Here is a 13,904-nt window from a genome sequence, read left to right on the forward strand (position 1 = left end):
GCCAGTTATCACTCTTAACGCTCCCTGATAAGACTTTACTTTCTGACCCAGATGTTAAGGGGTTCAATTTATCAGATGCACCACAAGAGCAGACTCGTGGGGGGAGGAGGTGGGGCGAGTGAGGGGTGAAAATAGCTGCAGGCTGGCGAGATGAGATGTCATATGCCTTTTTTGCTTTGTTTCTGGAGCGGCGTCAGCACAGTAAGGAGCTCAGCGTCTAAAGAGGCTTTCGTATCGGCGGGAAAGATGCGCCATATTACGGCACGGCCAGAAACCTGCTTGATTAATGGGCCGGGATAATCACCTCATCAAATCACTCTCACTTATTAAATCTTGTTTAATATCGTAATGAGGGCCCTCCTGAGCTGCTTTGGTAAATTCCCCCTCTCGTCGTCCTCCTCCTCCTCCTTCTCTTCTTCCTCATCTCTGCCCGGCCTTTCCGACTCAACGGGAAGAAGGGTGATGCCGAGCCCTTCTATTCAATGGGGTTCTCATCTCTGGCTTACCTTTCGCGAGGAATTGTATCCCAAAAAGTCTTTCCTGCGCGAGACAATCCTGTTTGCAGTAGCACAACAAGGGTTAGAAGTGCTATAGCCCAAACCTGAGTGTGTTTATTTAATCCCTTATTCATGATAGATGATGTGCTCGATTGTATCATCATAAATCACGGTATGTGCGGGTCAGGACCTTCTTGAAGAGTGATACCACTTCCCAAGGCTTTGGTTCACTGGACTTTATTGAAACACTTCAGGTGAAGCAATATCCTAGCTGTCTCCTTGCGGATGATTTGTGGAGTCTATCCGTAGTATCCCAACATCAGTGTTACTTCTGGAATGGGCTTTCATTTCCTTGACTTGACCTTCAGCAGGAATTGTGCTACCAGATGATCAGCCTCAGAAGAAAACGGCACCGCGTTGTCAAATTGATGGGGTCCCATGTATCACGGTCAAGAGCTGCGACTGGGCGCTGCCTTTCAAGAGGCGGGAAAACGGTTCTGCTGCCCTACTGTACCACATGCGACAACATTTGTGATATCAGAGGTCATCCGTGTTGGATTAGAGGACCTTGCTCGCAATTTTGCTTTGTCGTTTTCTTCCGGTTGTCCTGGTCAGGATTAGGGGGACGCTGGGGCTGATCCAGATGACGTTGGGCAGGAGGCGGCATACGCCTCGAGCCGGTCACCAGCGCAGCGCAGTTTAGAGTTATTTGCAGTCCAGTCCATACACCAAACGTGATGGTACAGTCCAGCTATCTGTAGCACTTGTCCACATTAGGGTAAGCTGCAGCCTATCCCGGTGCACCCCGGACGGGTCTGCAATCTAGCGCAGACTCTAACTCTAACTCCAACAGAGTCTGATGGTTTTCAAGTGTAGGGTTGTCTGAAGGCCAATTGAAGTTCCTCCACACCAAACTTTAAGGATCTCGGTGTGCAGTCAGATCAGTTGCATAGAACAACGGGAAATTCTATTGGGTTTACTACATCTTCTTTCGACTCATTCATTAACAAGGTTGTCTCCGACAGCTAGCGGCATCTCGCAAGCTCACCCCAAAGCTGGAGTCGACACTTTGCGGCAACAAATGGCTGAAGGTGACCACTCTAGGGTCGAGCGAGAGGCGAGGGGATGCATCTTCCCCCCCCCCCCCCGAGTGCCTCCCATTTTTGTTGCCTTTATTACTGAGCAGCTGTTGTGTACCTGGACCTCATGAGTGGCGCCTGCGATTGGTATCTTGGCAGGCCGGCTTCCCCGAGGCTTTGGATACTAGCGTGCATCAATTCTTAAAGATGACTGTCTGCGTGCCGTGTCACATGGTCAAGCCCTGAGTGAAGGGCTTAAGGGGCTCTGGAGCTGGAATGCTCTTTGATGGAACTGGCTAGAGAACGAGGAGGGAGGGGAGGAAAGGAAAATACATGCGCGGGGGGGGGGGGGAGATGGTCCGATTGTTGTGCCAAGGAATGTCCTTGATGGAGATAACAGGGTATTGTTTGCATGCCCGTGAACTCTTTTCGGACTCGGGGTATTAGAGATGATTTAGAGGCGGGGCCGACAATCACCTTCGCGTCTTGGCTATTTTTGCCCAGCCGCGTGTTTCTCCTCGCAGTTAACTCGTGATGAAAACATTCTGAGATGCAGCATGCGCGGAAAGCGTAGCGCCAAGGTGAGAAGACCCGGCAGGTGTCACGTGCCCGAGAGGAGACACTTGTCACAATACCCGTTGAACCGATCTCGGATGGATTTCCACTGAGCAGGAAATGGGCGATCCTCCTGATGTCTGCTGAGGAACCCGAGACAGTGAAGATCACAAAGGATGACAACACAAAGCTAACCCTCCCTCAAACAAAACACTCCCGTTTTTTTCCCTCTTCTTTCTTCTCCGATCATTTTGAAAAACAATGCCCACGCACTTTTCCACCCCACCTTGGAGAGGCAGGTTTATTAATAGTTCAGAGCTGGCTGCTTGGGGCTCGCTGGATGAGAAGGTTAAGAATGAGCGCAGTTAGCGGCGCGAGCCCAGCAGCCAGAGCGGCGTCTTTTTCGGAGATTGAGCCTTGCGCTCATCCCGTGTCTGTATCCATTTCATGACAAATGAAATACCGCGAGCCCCGGCCAGAAACAATGGCTCGTTTGGCTGGCGTGAGGCCCTGCGGGGGTGCGGCGGTGGGCTGGAAGACTGGCTTCCAGCCCCTGCAGCTGTCCCGGTTGTCACTCCTTGTCTTAAGGCTCAGCGCTCCATCCCGCGGATCAAGGGGATGTGTGTCGGCACAAGTGTTTGCGTGCGCGCATCCGCGAGTCCCCCGAGAGACGCGGCGAGGCGATTCTCTGCACTTAGCAGCATCTGAAAAACGGCCCCAGACACAAAAGGCACGTTGAACGCTGTTAAGACCCCTTCGCCGACTCCGGGCATGAGGTCATCTTCCTTGCTTTAGCAGCCTTTTGTCCCACCGCCTGATTGACGGGAGGGGTGGGCCGTCGACGACAATTGTCGACGGGCTTGCAGAGAGCCGCGGATGGCCAACAAATATTCCTCATTATTTACCGAGGATACATTTGAACCCTCTTCCCTTAATTCATCATAAATGAAGATGCGCATTTGTTGTTCCGTTTGCATTTTACTCAAAAGGAAGATTTATCCGGCGGATCGCTTTTTGCAGCTATTTTCAATATCCAATTTAACGACTGCAACTTCCGTCTGAATTTTTGCGAACAAAGTTCGACTTTTGACACCCGAGGCAAACCCTTTCGTGGCGTGGAAGGAAATTCTGGTGACTCCGAAGGAAAGTCTCGAACATGACGTGCTTAGAAAGTAATTATAAAATATAGTTATACAGTATGTGAAAATATTCATCGCCAAACAAATAAAATGATGTATTGGAAGGTCAAAACGCGGTCTTAATACGTAACTACGCGGACAGAAATGTCAATTGCATACCAGCACACGGTACCATCGGAGCTCGGTAACAGTTCCCGACCTCATCCTATCAACGATCGAGTCTGCGACTCTTTTTAATCTGTTCTGCATAACAGGTGGTAACTTTAATACTCTGCTCGCCTTTGTGTGTGCGGCGGGGGTGAAGGAGAAGGACAAATCTCTTCCCGGCTCCCTTTTTTCACCCCCTTATGTCTCCGAGATTAGCCTTTGCTCAAATGCCTCCTGTTCATCTAAGTAATTAAAACATTAGAATTATGGGATTATGAACTGCTTTCGAATTAATCCAGTACTCAATGCTCCCAGCACCTTGCCAAATGGGTCAATAGGAAATATAATGGGCCTCTGTGATTGCTGATTCGGGGATCTGGAAGAGGCAAAGAATGCCAATAATGGCTATTAAAAGCGAGAGTGTCCTAGAGGAAACGATGGAAAGGGAGACACAAATTTGCCCCGAGTGCCATCTGTCTTGGACTCACTAGACTCGGGTTTTAGTGTCCACGAAGCCAAACGAGTTTCAATGCTCAGTTCGTGATGCGCAAGCGCTTTGAAACGCACTCTGTTTCTGTACAACATCAAAGCGCTTGCAGGTGCGTCTTTCGAGGCCGTACGATACCCTCGTGCCATCGTCCAGCGGCGCAGTGCGTCGCCTCCCCAAATTATATTCGCGATTAGGCTTTGAAGTCCCCGCCTCGAGGTACATCGTTTCATGCTTCCATGCAGGGAAAGTCTACGAGCATTTGTGCAAGTATGTGTGCGTGTGTGTTCATGAATGCTTTTTGTTTGTGTGCCTCGCAAACAAGAGGTCCAAGTTGACACAGTGACAGTTCCTCGCCGAGCGACAGAGGGGCCCTGCCATCCAACAACAGAGGCTTTGTCGCGCTGCTCCTCTTGGCTTGTTACGGACTTCCTTCCCTCTCTCTCTTTTGCCCTCTTTCTCTCCCTGTTTTTAGCGAGTCCAATTCTTGTCTGAAGTCTTAATTTGGGGCGCTGGCCAGTGGCGAGATGGAAGAGAGGCAAGGGGACCGAGGGACGGAAGAAGGGGGGCGCGGGGGTAGTAGCGCCCAGAGAGGGGAGAGGAGGCGCGGGGCGGTGATGGCTGCAAACGGACGGCCCTTTGTTCCTCCTTTCCCAGGCTCCTCTCTTGAGCCTCCGAGGCTCCAGTTGCGTTGGACCTTCCAGTCCCTGAGAGGGAAAGGGTGAGCGAGAGAGAGAGAGAGAGGAAAAAGGGGGCAGTATGAGCTGTCCAACTGGGATCTTTCATTCTGGGAAACAAATACACACTGGCGGGAGACGTGAGCATGCGAAAGAGCAAGGTGATAACGAATGAGAAGGGAGTAGAAGAGTAGGATGTGGAGCCGAAGCTGCGCATCCTGACCACTAGGTGTCCACTGCTGCAAGCCCCCAGTTAATCCCGCACGGTGCCAGTGGGACAGGAACAGAACACCAGAGTGGCTTCATTCACATCCATATCACAGACTGGGATTTGGTGGGTTTGACTGCAAATATGCTCACTGATTGGATCCCACCAATTAAGGTCATGTCACTGTTCTCTGCCTTTAAATCATTCCCGCGGGGCGGCGGGTAGGTACCGTGCAACGCCCTGGCACCGAATCCAGATCGTTTGTCGGCACCTCCGTCAAGGGAATGGGCCGGAAATGAAGATGACGTGGGAAAGTGGCCGTGCGAGCTGTAAGCAAACCGGGGACCGTCTCGATGTGAGGTAGCTGTGCCAACTGCTTTACCACCCTGCATGAGTAGGGGTCAAATTGTTCTCTATACTTTGGTTTAGCGTTAGGTGGTATGCTTAGGGATAGTGGGGTTGGATGGCATCCCTAAGGGTTGAATATTAGGTGGTAGCCTTAAGGTTAGGGTTGAATGGTGTCCCTTGGGCTAGGCTAAGTTAGAATAACCTCTGGTTGCGGTTTTGGTTAGCGGGTTAAGCGGCATCCCTAGGGTTAGCGTTTGGTGGTTTCTTTCATATTAGAGGTGTATGCATTTTCCCTCAAGTTAGCTAGTGCCCCTAGAGTGAGGGAGCTAGACACCGTCCCTAGGGGTTAGGGCTAGGTGGTACCCAGTGGCTTGTGGTTTTGGTAACGGGGTTAGGTGGTATCCTTAGATCCCTAACCCTGTTGACCCTGTTAAAGGTTTACGTGGCATCCCTCCGGTTAGGTGGTGCCGGTAGACTTAGGTAGACTCTGGTAGAGGACACGAACTTGAACGAGATAGCGCCAGGGCGGCTGAGAAAATGATGACATTTTTTATTTCATATCCTGTATATACTGAATTGGTACATTTTGGCGGCAGCTGACTGGATCTCACTTTGCACGTGGAAACATTTTTTTGTTCTGAAAGCTCTTGTGATATGACATGGCCATTTTTGCACGGCCATTACATCCTTGACGTTGCGACACTGGTCACATTTCGAATCGCAGGAAAACTAGTAGCCGACGGCCAGCCACTCGTGAATAATACTTTCGGAAGTCGCGTTAGGCCGCGTAGCTCTGTGCGCGACGGGCCTCAGGGTCAGACTGGCACCCAAAGGATTCGGGTTCGGGGGGGTTACGTGGTCGGTTGTTGGTTTGAGGGTGAGGCAGTATCGCTCGGGTTACGGATAACGTGCATCCCTCCTGGGGTTTGGGTCAGGGTTAGGGTTAGTTCGGGTTATTCGTTGTCACAAAGGTGGTATTACGATTACTACTACCACTTCTATATGTTACTTGCGGTAATCCATTGTGACGTGCTGTGGAAAAATACTACTGAGACGTGACACAGGCACTCGGCGCCAAATCGAAAATGTTCTTGAACCTGAGCATGTGATAAGGGGTCGGGTAGGGAGGGTGGGGGGGGGGGTGGGTTGGGTTCAGAGAGGGACCTTGGGGACCGTGTCAACGTTTTCTGTGCCGGAGCAGGGACAAACATTAGGCAAACATTGGGAAAGGCTGGCAGCCTTTTGAGATAGTCGGCTGTTGATCTAAGACTGAGAAGCTGAAGTCCACTATCTCCCGTCTGATACAGCAGCCAAGGTCTCGCTGACACACAGTCACAGAACAAACACGGATACCTGAAGACAATGACCTTTGAACCGCCCCGGCGGTGGAACAAAACAGGAAGCGGCGAAAATGACTCCAGCGACTTCCTCCCTGCGGGCCAAGAATGAATCAGGTGGAATGATTGTTAGTACATGGGTAATAAAAGTGTGCACAAGTGTGCACACATTGTCCAGGAGTGGCTGGCACAGATGTGGCGTGTGTGTGTGTGTGTGTGTGTGTGTGTGTGTGTGTGTGTGTGTGTGTGTGTGCGTGCGTGCGTGTGTGTGGGGGCAAGAGAGTGAGTCTTCAGATGTAGCGACAGATGGTATTTGATTGCAGAGCAGACGGTCGGTGTTGTACAAAGATGCTGTCTCAGCCCAAGCTAAGGAGCTGCTTTCGCCTCCGGTGAAGGCAAGCGGAGGCGAGGCAGGTGGACGACAAGAGGGAAAAGGAAAAGAAAAAACAGAAAAGACTCAAAAGAAGCAACTCCAAAAATGAGCATCAAAGCAAAAAAAAAAAAAAAAAAAAAGCGGTCGGGCAAGAACAAAAGGGGAGAAAAGCGGGCAGGCGTGGTGGAAAGTACAATGAGCTCATGATGAGTCAAACGGAAAATGATGTCTGATATCTTACACGTGAGATCCACTTCAGCGAAAACATTTGGAAAAATGGCATATTTTGGGATATTGTTTTCTTGCGCAGATTTTACACATGAATAATGGAGAATACGTTGAGATGTTGAACACAAATACCAATCGTCACAAGCTTTTTAGCCATCTTATTTCGTTAAAAGAGAATTTTGCAAGCGTATTGGAAAACAACATTGACAAGATTTTCAGCCGCTTTCAAGACAATATAAGAAACAGCCGTTATTATTATTATTTTTTTTTAAGGCCAAATTGTTGATGCAGCTCTTGCTTGAATAGATTGTGAATATAACTCGCCCAATGTGGCATCTGTCTTCCACAATTTAACCACGAAGGACTCATTTATACATACAGTAAATAAATATACATACTGATGATATAATATAGTAACACATAAAAACATCCATAAAAATCCAATCAGTAAGCAACTTTAGCACTTTAGAAGTTTTAATAGTGGTGCCGATGTGAAATCAAAAAGAATACCCAAAACGTTTTTCCTTTTTATTTCCATTTTTTTAAATTTATTTTTCACAAGCTTGCATATATACTGCACATACATTCAGTTCATAGAGGGTGAAGGCACGAAAGGCAATTTGACTACTGGTTGTGTTTGGGCCGGGACAAAGCAATTTACGGCGGGGGAATAAAGACAAAAACAAAACAAACAAAAAAAGATTCTCAGGAGAAACGACAAAACGGCTTCAAAGTCGTTTGAGCTTTCTCGCTCACCCTCGGTCGGCCCTGTCAGGGAACACACCAAAAAAACGAATCGAAAATTCCATTTAGCTGCCAAAACCCTCCCCATGTTTAGACTTTTTTGTCTTTTTTTTTTAAAATTCACCTTCAGGTAGGATTCATTTGAAAAGAGTTGGACCTACTTCATGAAATGCAGTACAGCCTTCCCTGCTTGAAAAAGCAGTCAACATTGAATAAATTAGGATAAATTAAACCAATAAATTACACACAATCTGCAGGACAAAATAGACACAGATAAAAGAAAACAAACCCAAAATAAAGCAGCCAGAACATCATTTGAGTTGTATTTGACAGCCTGCGTGTCTTCAAAACAAAAAACAAGAACAAATCAACACCACCGCTCCAATTGGAATTACTGCACTAGAATCATCATCATCATCGTCATCGTCATCATCGTCTTGATGTCATAGCCCAAAAAAAAGCATCAACAAAACACTATTTACAGAACATATTGCTAAGTTATACAAAGGCAGTAGCTTTCACTTTTTCAGTCCACCTCATGGATATTTACAAAAGAAGATGGGCAATGGAATTAGACTCATCATAATAATAATAATGATAATAATAATCAAGATTAACTAGTGAAAGCATCAGGAAACCAAAAAAAAAAAAAAAAAAAAAATCCCTTTCAAACAGGTCAGCAAAAGGATCAGAGGAAATGATGGTGCCGCGCGCGCGCACACGCACGCACGCACGCGCGCGGCCGTCGCTTAATGAGAGTCATTTACATGTCAGCGTGGCACTCCCAGGGGTGGGGGAGGGGACCGGCGCGTTGAGAATTGTGTCACTAACTGGTTCACAGGTTCTCATAATCGGCCTTTTCTCTTGCGCACGCACGCACGCACGCACTCTCTCTCACACAAACACAAAATGCAAAGCACTCCCAAAATCCCGGCAAAACACACCAACTTTTCCCCGACTGCTCGAACCCGGTAGGAAAACCCCCCGGTGGAAATCTGTACCGCGCGTCCCCTCCTCGTTGTTTTCTTTGCCTTACGAAGCTCACGCGTAGCGGCAACGTCTTCAGGGGGTTTCTCCCGCTCTCGAGTGTTCTCTCAGCTTCAGTTCAAATAAACGGATGCTGGCGCAACTTCGGGGGCACTGCCGACTGACCGCCAGTAAAGGCGTGGAACATCCATTTTTTTTGGGGGGGGGGTGAGTCCATTTTTCCATCCCGTTTGATTAATTATAGAAAAACTGTACAGCTATTCTTTGTTTTATCTCAACAGTATTTACAGTAGCGTCAACAATATTTTCATACTCTGACAAATTTATTCCGAGTTTATCTTTCCCGATCTGAAGAGTTAAAAAAAAAAAAAAAAAAAAAAAAAAAAAAAAAAATCACAAAATGTACAACTATTGCTCCTAATCTACTAATGACTCACCTATCCGGAACACAGGATTCAACAAAGTTGTCACAAAAAATCCCAAATAAAAATGCCACGACGGTATATATATTTCCCCCATAGATTTATACTGTACAATTTTTTATAAAAAGACGAAATATGCCATTTATTAATGTCGCGATAAAATCAAGCAAAAAACGGAACATATCTCAGCTGTATCATTTTAGTGGTCGGCGCCGCCAGGAAGCGAGAGGGCGTGGAGCCGCTTTCAGAAGCGTATCCTTTCCTCTCTCCTTTTGTTCGCGGCACTTCAGAGCCCTCGGCCGGCCGTTTAGACCGAGCCCGTCGCTCAGTGACAAAACCGTCCCCACGCGCTCTCTCGGGCCGCCGATCTCCAGAAGGGCGCCGTCCGGGGAGGAACGAGGGGGAGATAACGAAGGGAGTTGCTCTCGCGCTTTCTCTGCCTCCTTTTGTCGGCCGCTTTGCGGGTTAGGCGACCTGCGCCGTTTTGATCTAGTGTCGTCCCTGCAGACGCCGAGGCGAGCGACACCTGCGGACAAATGTTAACGTCCTCGTCTGTAAGTCGAAGCGACATGTCCGCGCACAGGTATTTTTCAAAAGCATAAAGACATTTGCATTTAAAAAAATCACACGCACGTCAAAGCAAACGGGTGAAGCGTTTTCTTCGTACCCGGAAAGTCGTCCGAGCCAGTCGGAACCGGAAGAAAGCCGTTTCCGGAAAAGGCTCAATGACGACGACGGTCAATTTTGAGGAAAAATCGTACGTGTGGACTGATAGCCTTGAATATCACACGCTATATGAATATAAATGTACAAAAGCGTAAATTAAAGCTTGTCATGACAGCTTAATAGGCTTCGTTCTTACAAAATAGATGTGCTCCAAAAATACACATTTCTCTCTTGGCGGTTTTCAGTGACCTAAAACCCCTAAACTATGGAAAAATTGTGTTCAGTAATTCAGCTTTAATAAATAAAAACGACCAACTTTGCCAAATTGTTAAGTAACGGTAAAATACTTTTTTTTTTTCTCCCCTGTACTCCAGCGGTGGGGGAAAAAAAAAAAAAAATCTATTTCGTTGGCTGTCAAACGCTTGCCGACTCGAAGCAACCGAGGGCTAAAACCCTGAGCTGTCAGCCAGTCAGAAGGCTGAAGAAAGTCACTTCCGGAAAAGGCACAATGACGCGGGCAGTTCAAGAAAAGGAGAATCAAAGGTGCGGATTGACTATCCACGATATTAGAAAAGGAATATGCGATTTGCAAAAGAAAAAGCCAAGGCTTCGCGGGCTTTGTACATCGTAAAAAAATAAATACGATGAGCCCCAAAGATGCATTTCTATAAGCAAATACTTAAAAGTGTAACATGTTCTTTCTGATGGAGTCTATTTTTTTTCAATCCATTTTCTAAGTGCTTTTTTTTTTTTTTTTTTTCTAAGTCATAGTCAATGTTAAAATATCTGTTAATGTCAATGTAATTTTTGGGGGGGAAAAAAAATTGTTGTCAAACACTCGCAAACCAAAACAACAGGCGAAGCCACGTTAGCCAAGCGGAAGGCTGAAAAAAGTCTTTTCCGGAAAAGGCGCAATTCTTCGACTCTTCTGGTCTGCTTTCAAAGATCGAAACTTAAAAACGTGAAAAAAGAAAGTGGACAAGTGAATCTTTTTCAAAATACCTGTGCTCGTCACATGACCATAAACACAAACTCGTTCCACACTTCCTCCGCAGCGGCCGAAACGGCAACGGGTCTCGAGCGGAAGGTTTCGCCGTCGCCCGTCTTTTGTCGGCGCGCTTTGAAGTTGCTGAGCTCTCCTCCGTTCACCCCGAGGGGAAGAACGCTGACCTCTGACCTCATATTGTTCCCGCCCGAGAGGCGCTGGATCACTTAAATGCAGGTGAGTGTCGGGAGGGGGGATTCTTGACGACGCCCCTTTTCTGTGACTCCGCAATTATCCATTGTATGCGCAAAACTATGTTTCGGTATTCCCATATCTTCAAGTACCAGCTGCTATTGCGATCGCGTCATCGTGCCCAAAAATAAAAATCCCTGCTTACAAAAAGGCGGACGTTTGCGCCGCTCGGTGGAAAATAGTGCGAGTATATAAAAAGACACAAAGGTCGCTTGCGTACGGTAGCCGACAGAAAAGCCGATCGATGCAATTTCGGTCATCAAAGGCGGCCGTCGACGAGAAAAAGACAAGTGGCAAACGAGAAAATGTCTGCTCCATCATTGTCTCACTGGTCCAATGCAGAAAAGTCTACAAATGTACACAAAATAACAACAACATCGTAATGCTGCTCCTGCGAAACTAAATATAAAAGAAAACATTTCAAGTGATGGACACGAGAAGCAGAATATTCCAGAATCTAAACTCTTTTTCAAAACTCTCAATAGGAATAATTTATTTTTTTTTTCTTCGAGGGGACAAACAAAACTTCAACTGCCAACCTTCAGCAAGCGGTGGTGACAAATAATAAAATCATCATACACAACAGAAATAATCCCCAACAATATTCATAATAATAAGAATAATAAGAATAATAAGAAGAAGAATGTACACCCGATAGACGCAATGCCCTTCTTGCAGGGAAAACACACTTCAAAACAGGATCTTTTTGAAACCGGTCCAGACTCGCACCACTAAGTCCAGTCAAGCTCCTCGGTAGTCCCGATCTTTATGCCGCGCAATCTACGGGGGGAGGGCCGGGCACCGCCCACCCTTTGCGGGGCACTTCGTCGGATGGACCGCAAGTGGACCGGCGTTCGGAATCCGTACGCAACCCGGCCCGTTTCCTTCATTGCCACATGTGAGTTAGTGTCGATCGTGCAGCAGGCAAAAAAAAAAAGTGGGTGAGGAAGAGTCACTCGGTCCAAAAATCAGCCAAAAGGGTTTCAAATCTTCAGTTCGTCAAGAGGAAAATCAAAAGTAATAACAACCATCGCCGTCATCGTCGTCATCATAATTCTCATCGAAGGAAAACAACACAAGACCGAGCGAGGTCATCGGGGAACACGCGCCGAGGCTTCAAATCGGGAATGCTACTTCAGAACTTCCATACATTCACAAATTAAAATAGGGAAAAAAAAAGAGGGGACAGAATCGAAGCAAGAAGAATAGTGTTGAAGTGGTAAAGGGAAGGCGGAGTCGCTTTACTCGTGTAGAAGCTCCTGCAGGCAGTTGGGCGACTTGAAGATGTCGGGCACCTCGCTGTCCAGCTTGCAGATCACCTTGTAGATGGCCTTCTTCCACGACGGGTCCACGTCTTTGCCCGCCACGATGGCGTTGAAGAACTCCCGCAGCGTGATCTCCGCCACCTCCAGGAAGCGATCGGGGACCTGGAAGCCAAACCCATTCGTACGGGTCATTACGCAGCCGACATACAAACAAAACAAAAAACGGGATATTGGGCTGACGGATAAACTTTTGTCTTTACTTTTCCAAGTGTTCGACGTTGCGAAACGTTTTGCACAATTTGCTGTTCGGCAACACGGAGCCGAATGGAAACATTCCCAACAGGTGTTTCCTTGACAGTTTGCAAGCGCGTCCACTTCTCCGCCTTTCCGCGACTCTTCCGGTCTCTGCCGAGGACACGCTTTCGTCTCGGGCTCACGACGTCAAACTGCCGACGTCGGGACACTGCCGGCCGGTTTCAAGGCAGACTTCCCCATATTGCCTGCAGCCATTTTAGAGCATTTTGTCTGATCTTCCAAGACCCGCAAAGTATTGTCTTCTGGACAGTAGAAGCAGCAAGATAGTTGAGTTTGAACCAAAAAGTGGACAAACCAGTCAGAACTGGGATTCATTTTTTTTTTGCTTTTGTGACACCTCAAACGATAAAACAACAAAAGCTCGACTGAGAAAGGACTTTTGGTGGCAAAAGGAGGATTTCTTAACTGGTCTACAAGTAAGAAATTTGCCGTGATCACTCCATCTTTTCTCATCATCGCACTCTCTGCAGTCTACCGCGACGCTGACTGTGTTTGTACCATGCATATTTCTACTTGATTCTCCCTTGCGCCTGTTGCCTCAGTTGTTCTCGTGATGTGTGAGGAGCGCGGTTGTAGACGTGTAAAGTGCCCGAGGATAACTTCTGTTGTGATTTAGTGCAGTCTAAACAAAAGGAAATTGAACTGGAACTGGATTGTCCATCCACCTCTCGGATCTTATTCGATGATTTCATTGCTGCGTTATCGCACGTGACACTGATATGATCTCGGCGTACGATAAAACCATAAATCTCCGTCCTCCCGACTCTACTTCCTTAAAAGCTAATCGAGGCTTCCACCTGAGAAAAGCCACTTCTTGCGAAGTTTCTCACAACGCCCGCTTCCCTCCCCAGCGTGACATCTTTACACGTCTCGCTGTAAAAAATATAAATAACAAAATACAACCCGTGACCCAGAGGCGGCAAAATGACTCACACGCTGAAGTAGAAGTAGAAGAACGGATTCAACTCCTGACTCTGAAATGGACTGTACTTCAGTACAAAAAGGTGACTAAGTATGAATATTTTGCCTGTTTAATTACCTTGCACAGTGCTCCTACTGAGAGGAATTTAGTTTTTTTGCTGGACACGCAATGTGTTTCCACCGCCTTTGAATATTTTCTCAACCCTGGCTAACCCTTAGCTAAGAATAGCTTGTCATCGGCTAGCACCCACGTCGCTCACCAGGCCAGGCTC

At 47.3% G+C, this 13,904-nt stretch overlaps 1 protein-coding gene across 2 annotated transcripts in view; it reads right to left on the reverse strand.

Moving 5' to 3' along the window:
* Positions 1-9,216: 9,216 nt before the first annotated feature.
* LOC133417348 (prospero homeobox protein 1-like) overlaps positions 9,217-13,904 on the reverse strand; it is a 34,827-nt gene continuing 30,139 nt past the window's right edge. For both annotated transcript variants that reach the window (XM_061705067.1, XM_061705069.1), the window contains exon 5: positions 9,217-12,558. In XM_061705067.1, the coding sequence (XP_061561051.1) occupies positions 12,373-12,558 (186 nt within the window). In that variant the 3' untranslated portion in view covers positions 9,217-12,372. The remainder of the gene's footprint in view (positions 12,559-13,904) is intronic.

Source organism: Phycodurus eques, chromosome 18 (assembly GCF_024500275.1).
Source record: "Phycodurus eques isolate BA_2022a chromosome 18, UOR_Pequ_1.1, whole genome shotgun sequence".
NCBI classification, from domain to species: Eukaryota; Metazoa; Chordata; class Actinopteri; order Syngnathiformes; family Syngnathidae; genus Phycodurus; species Phycodurus eques.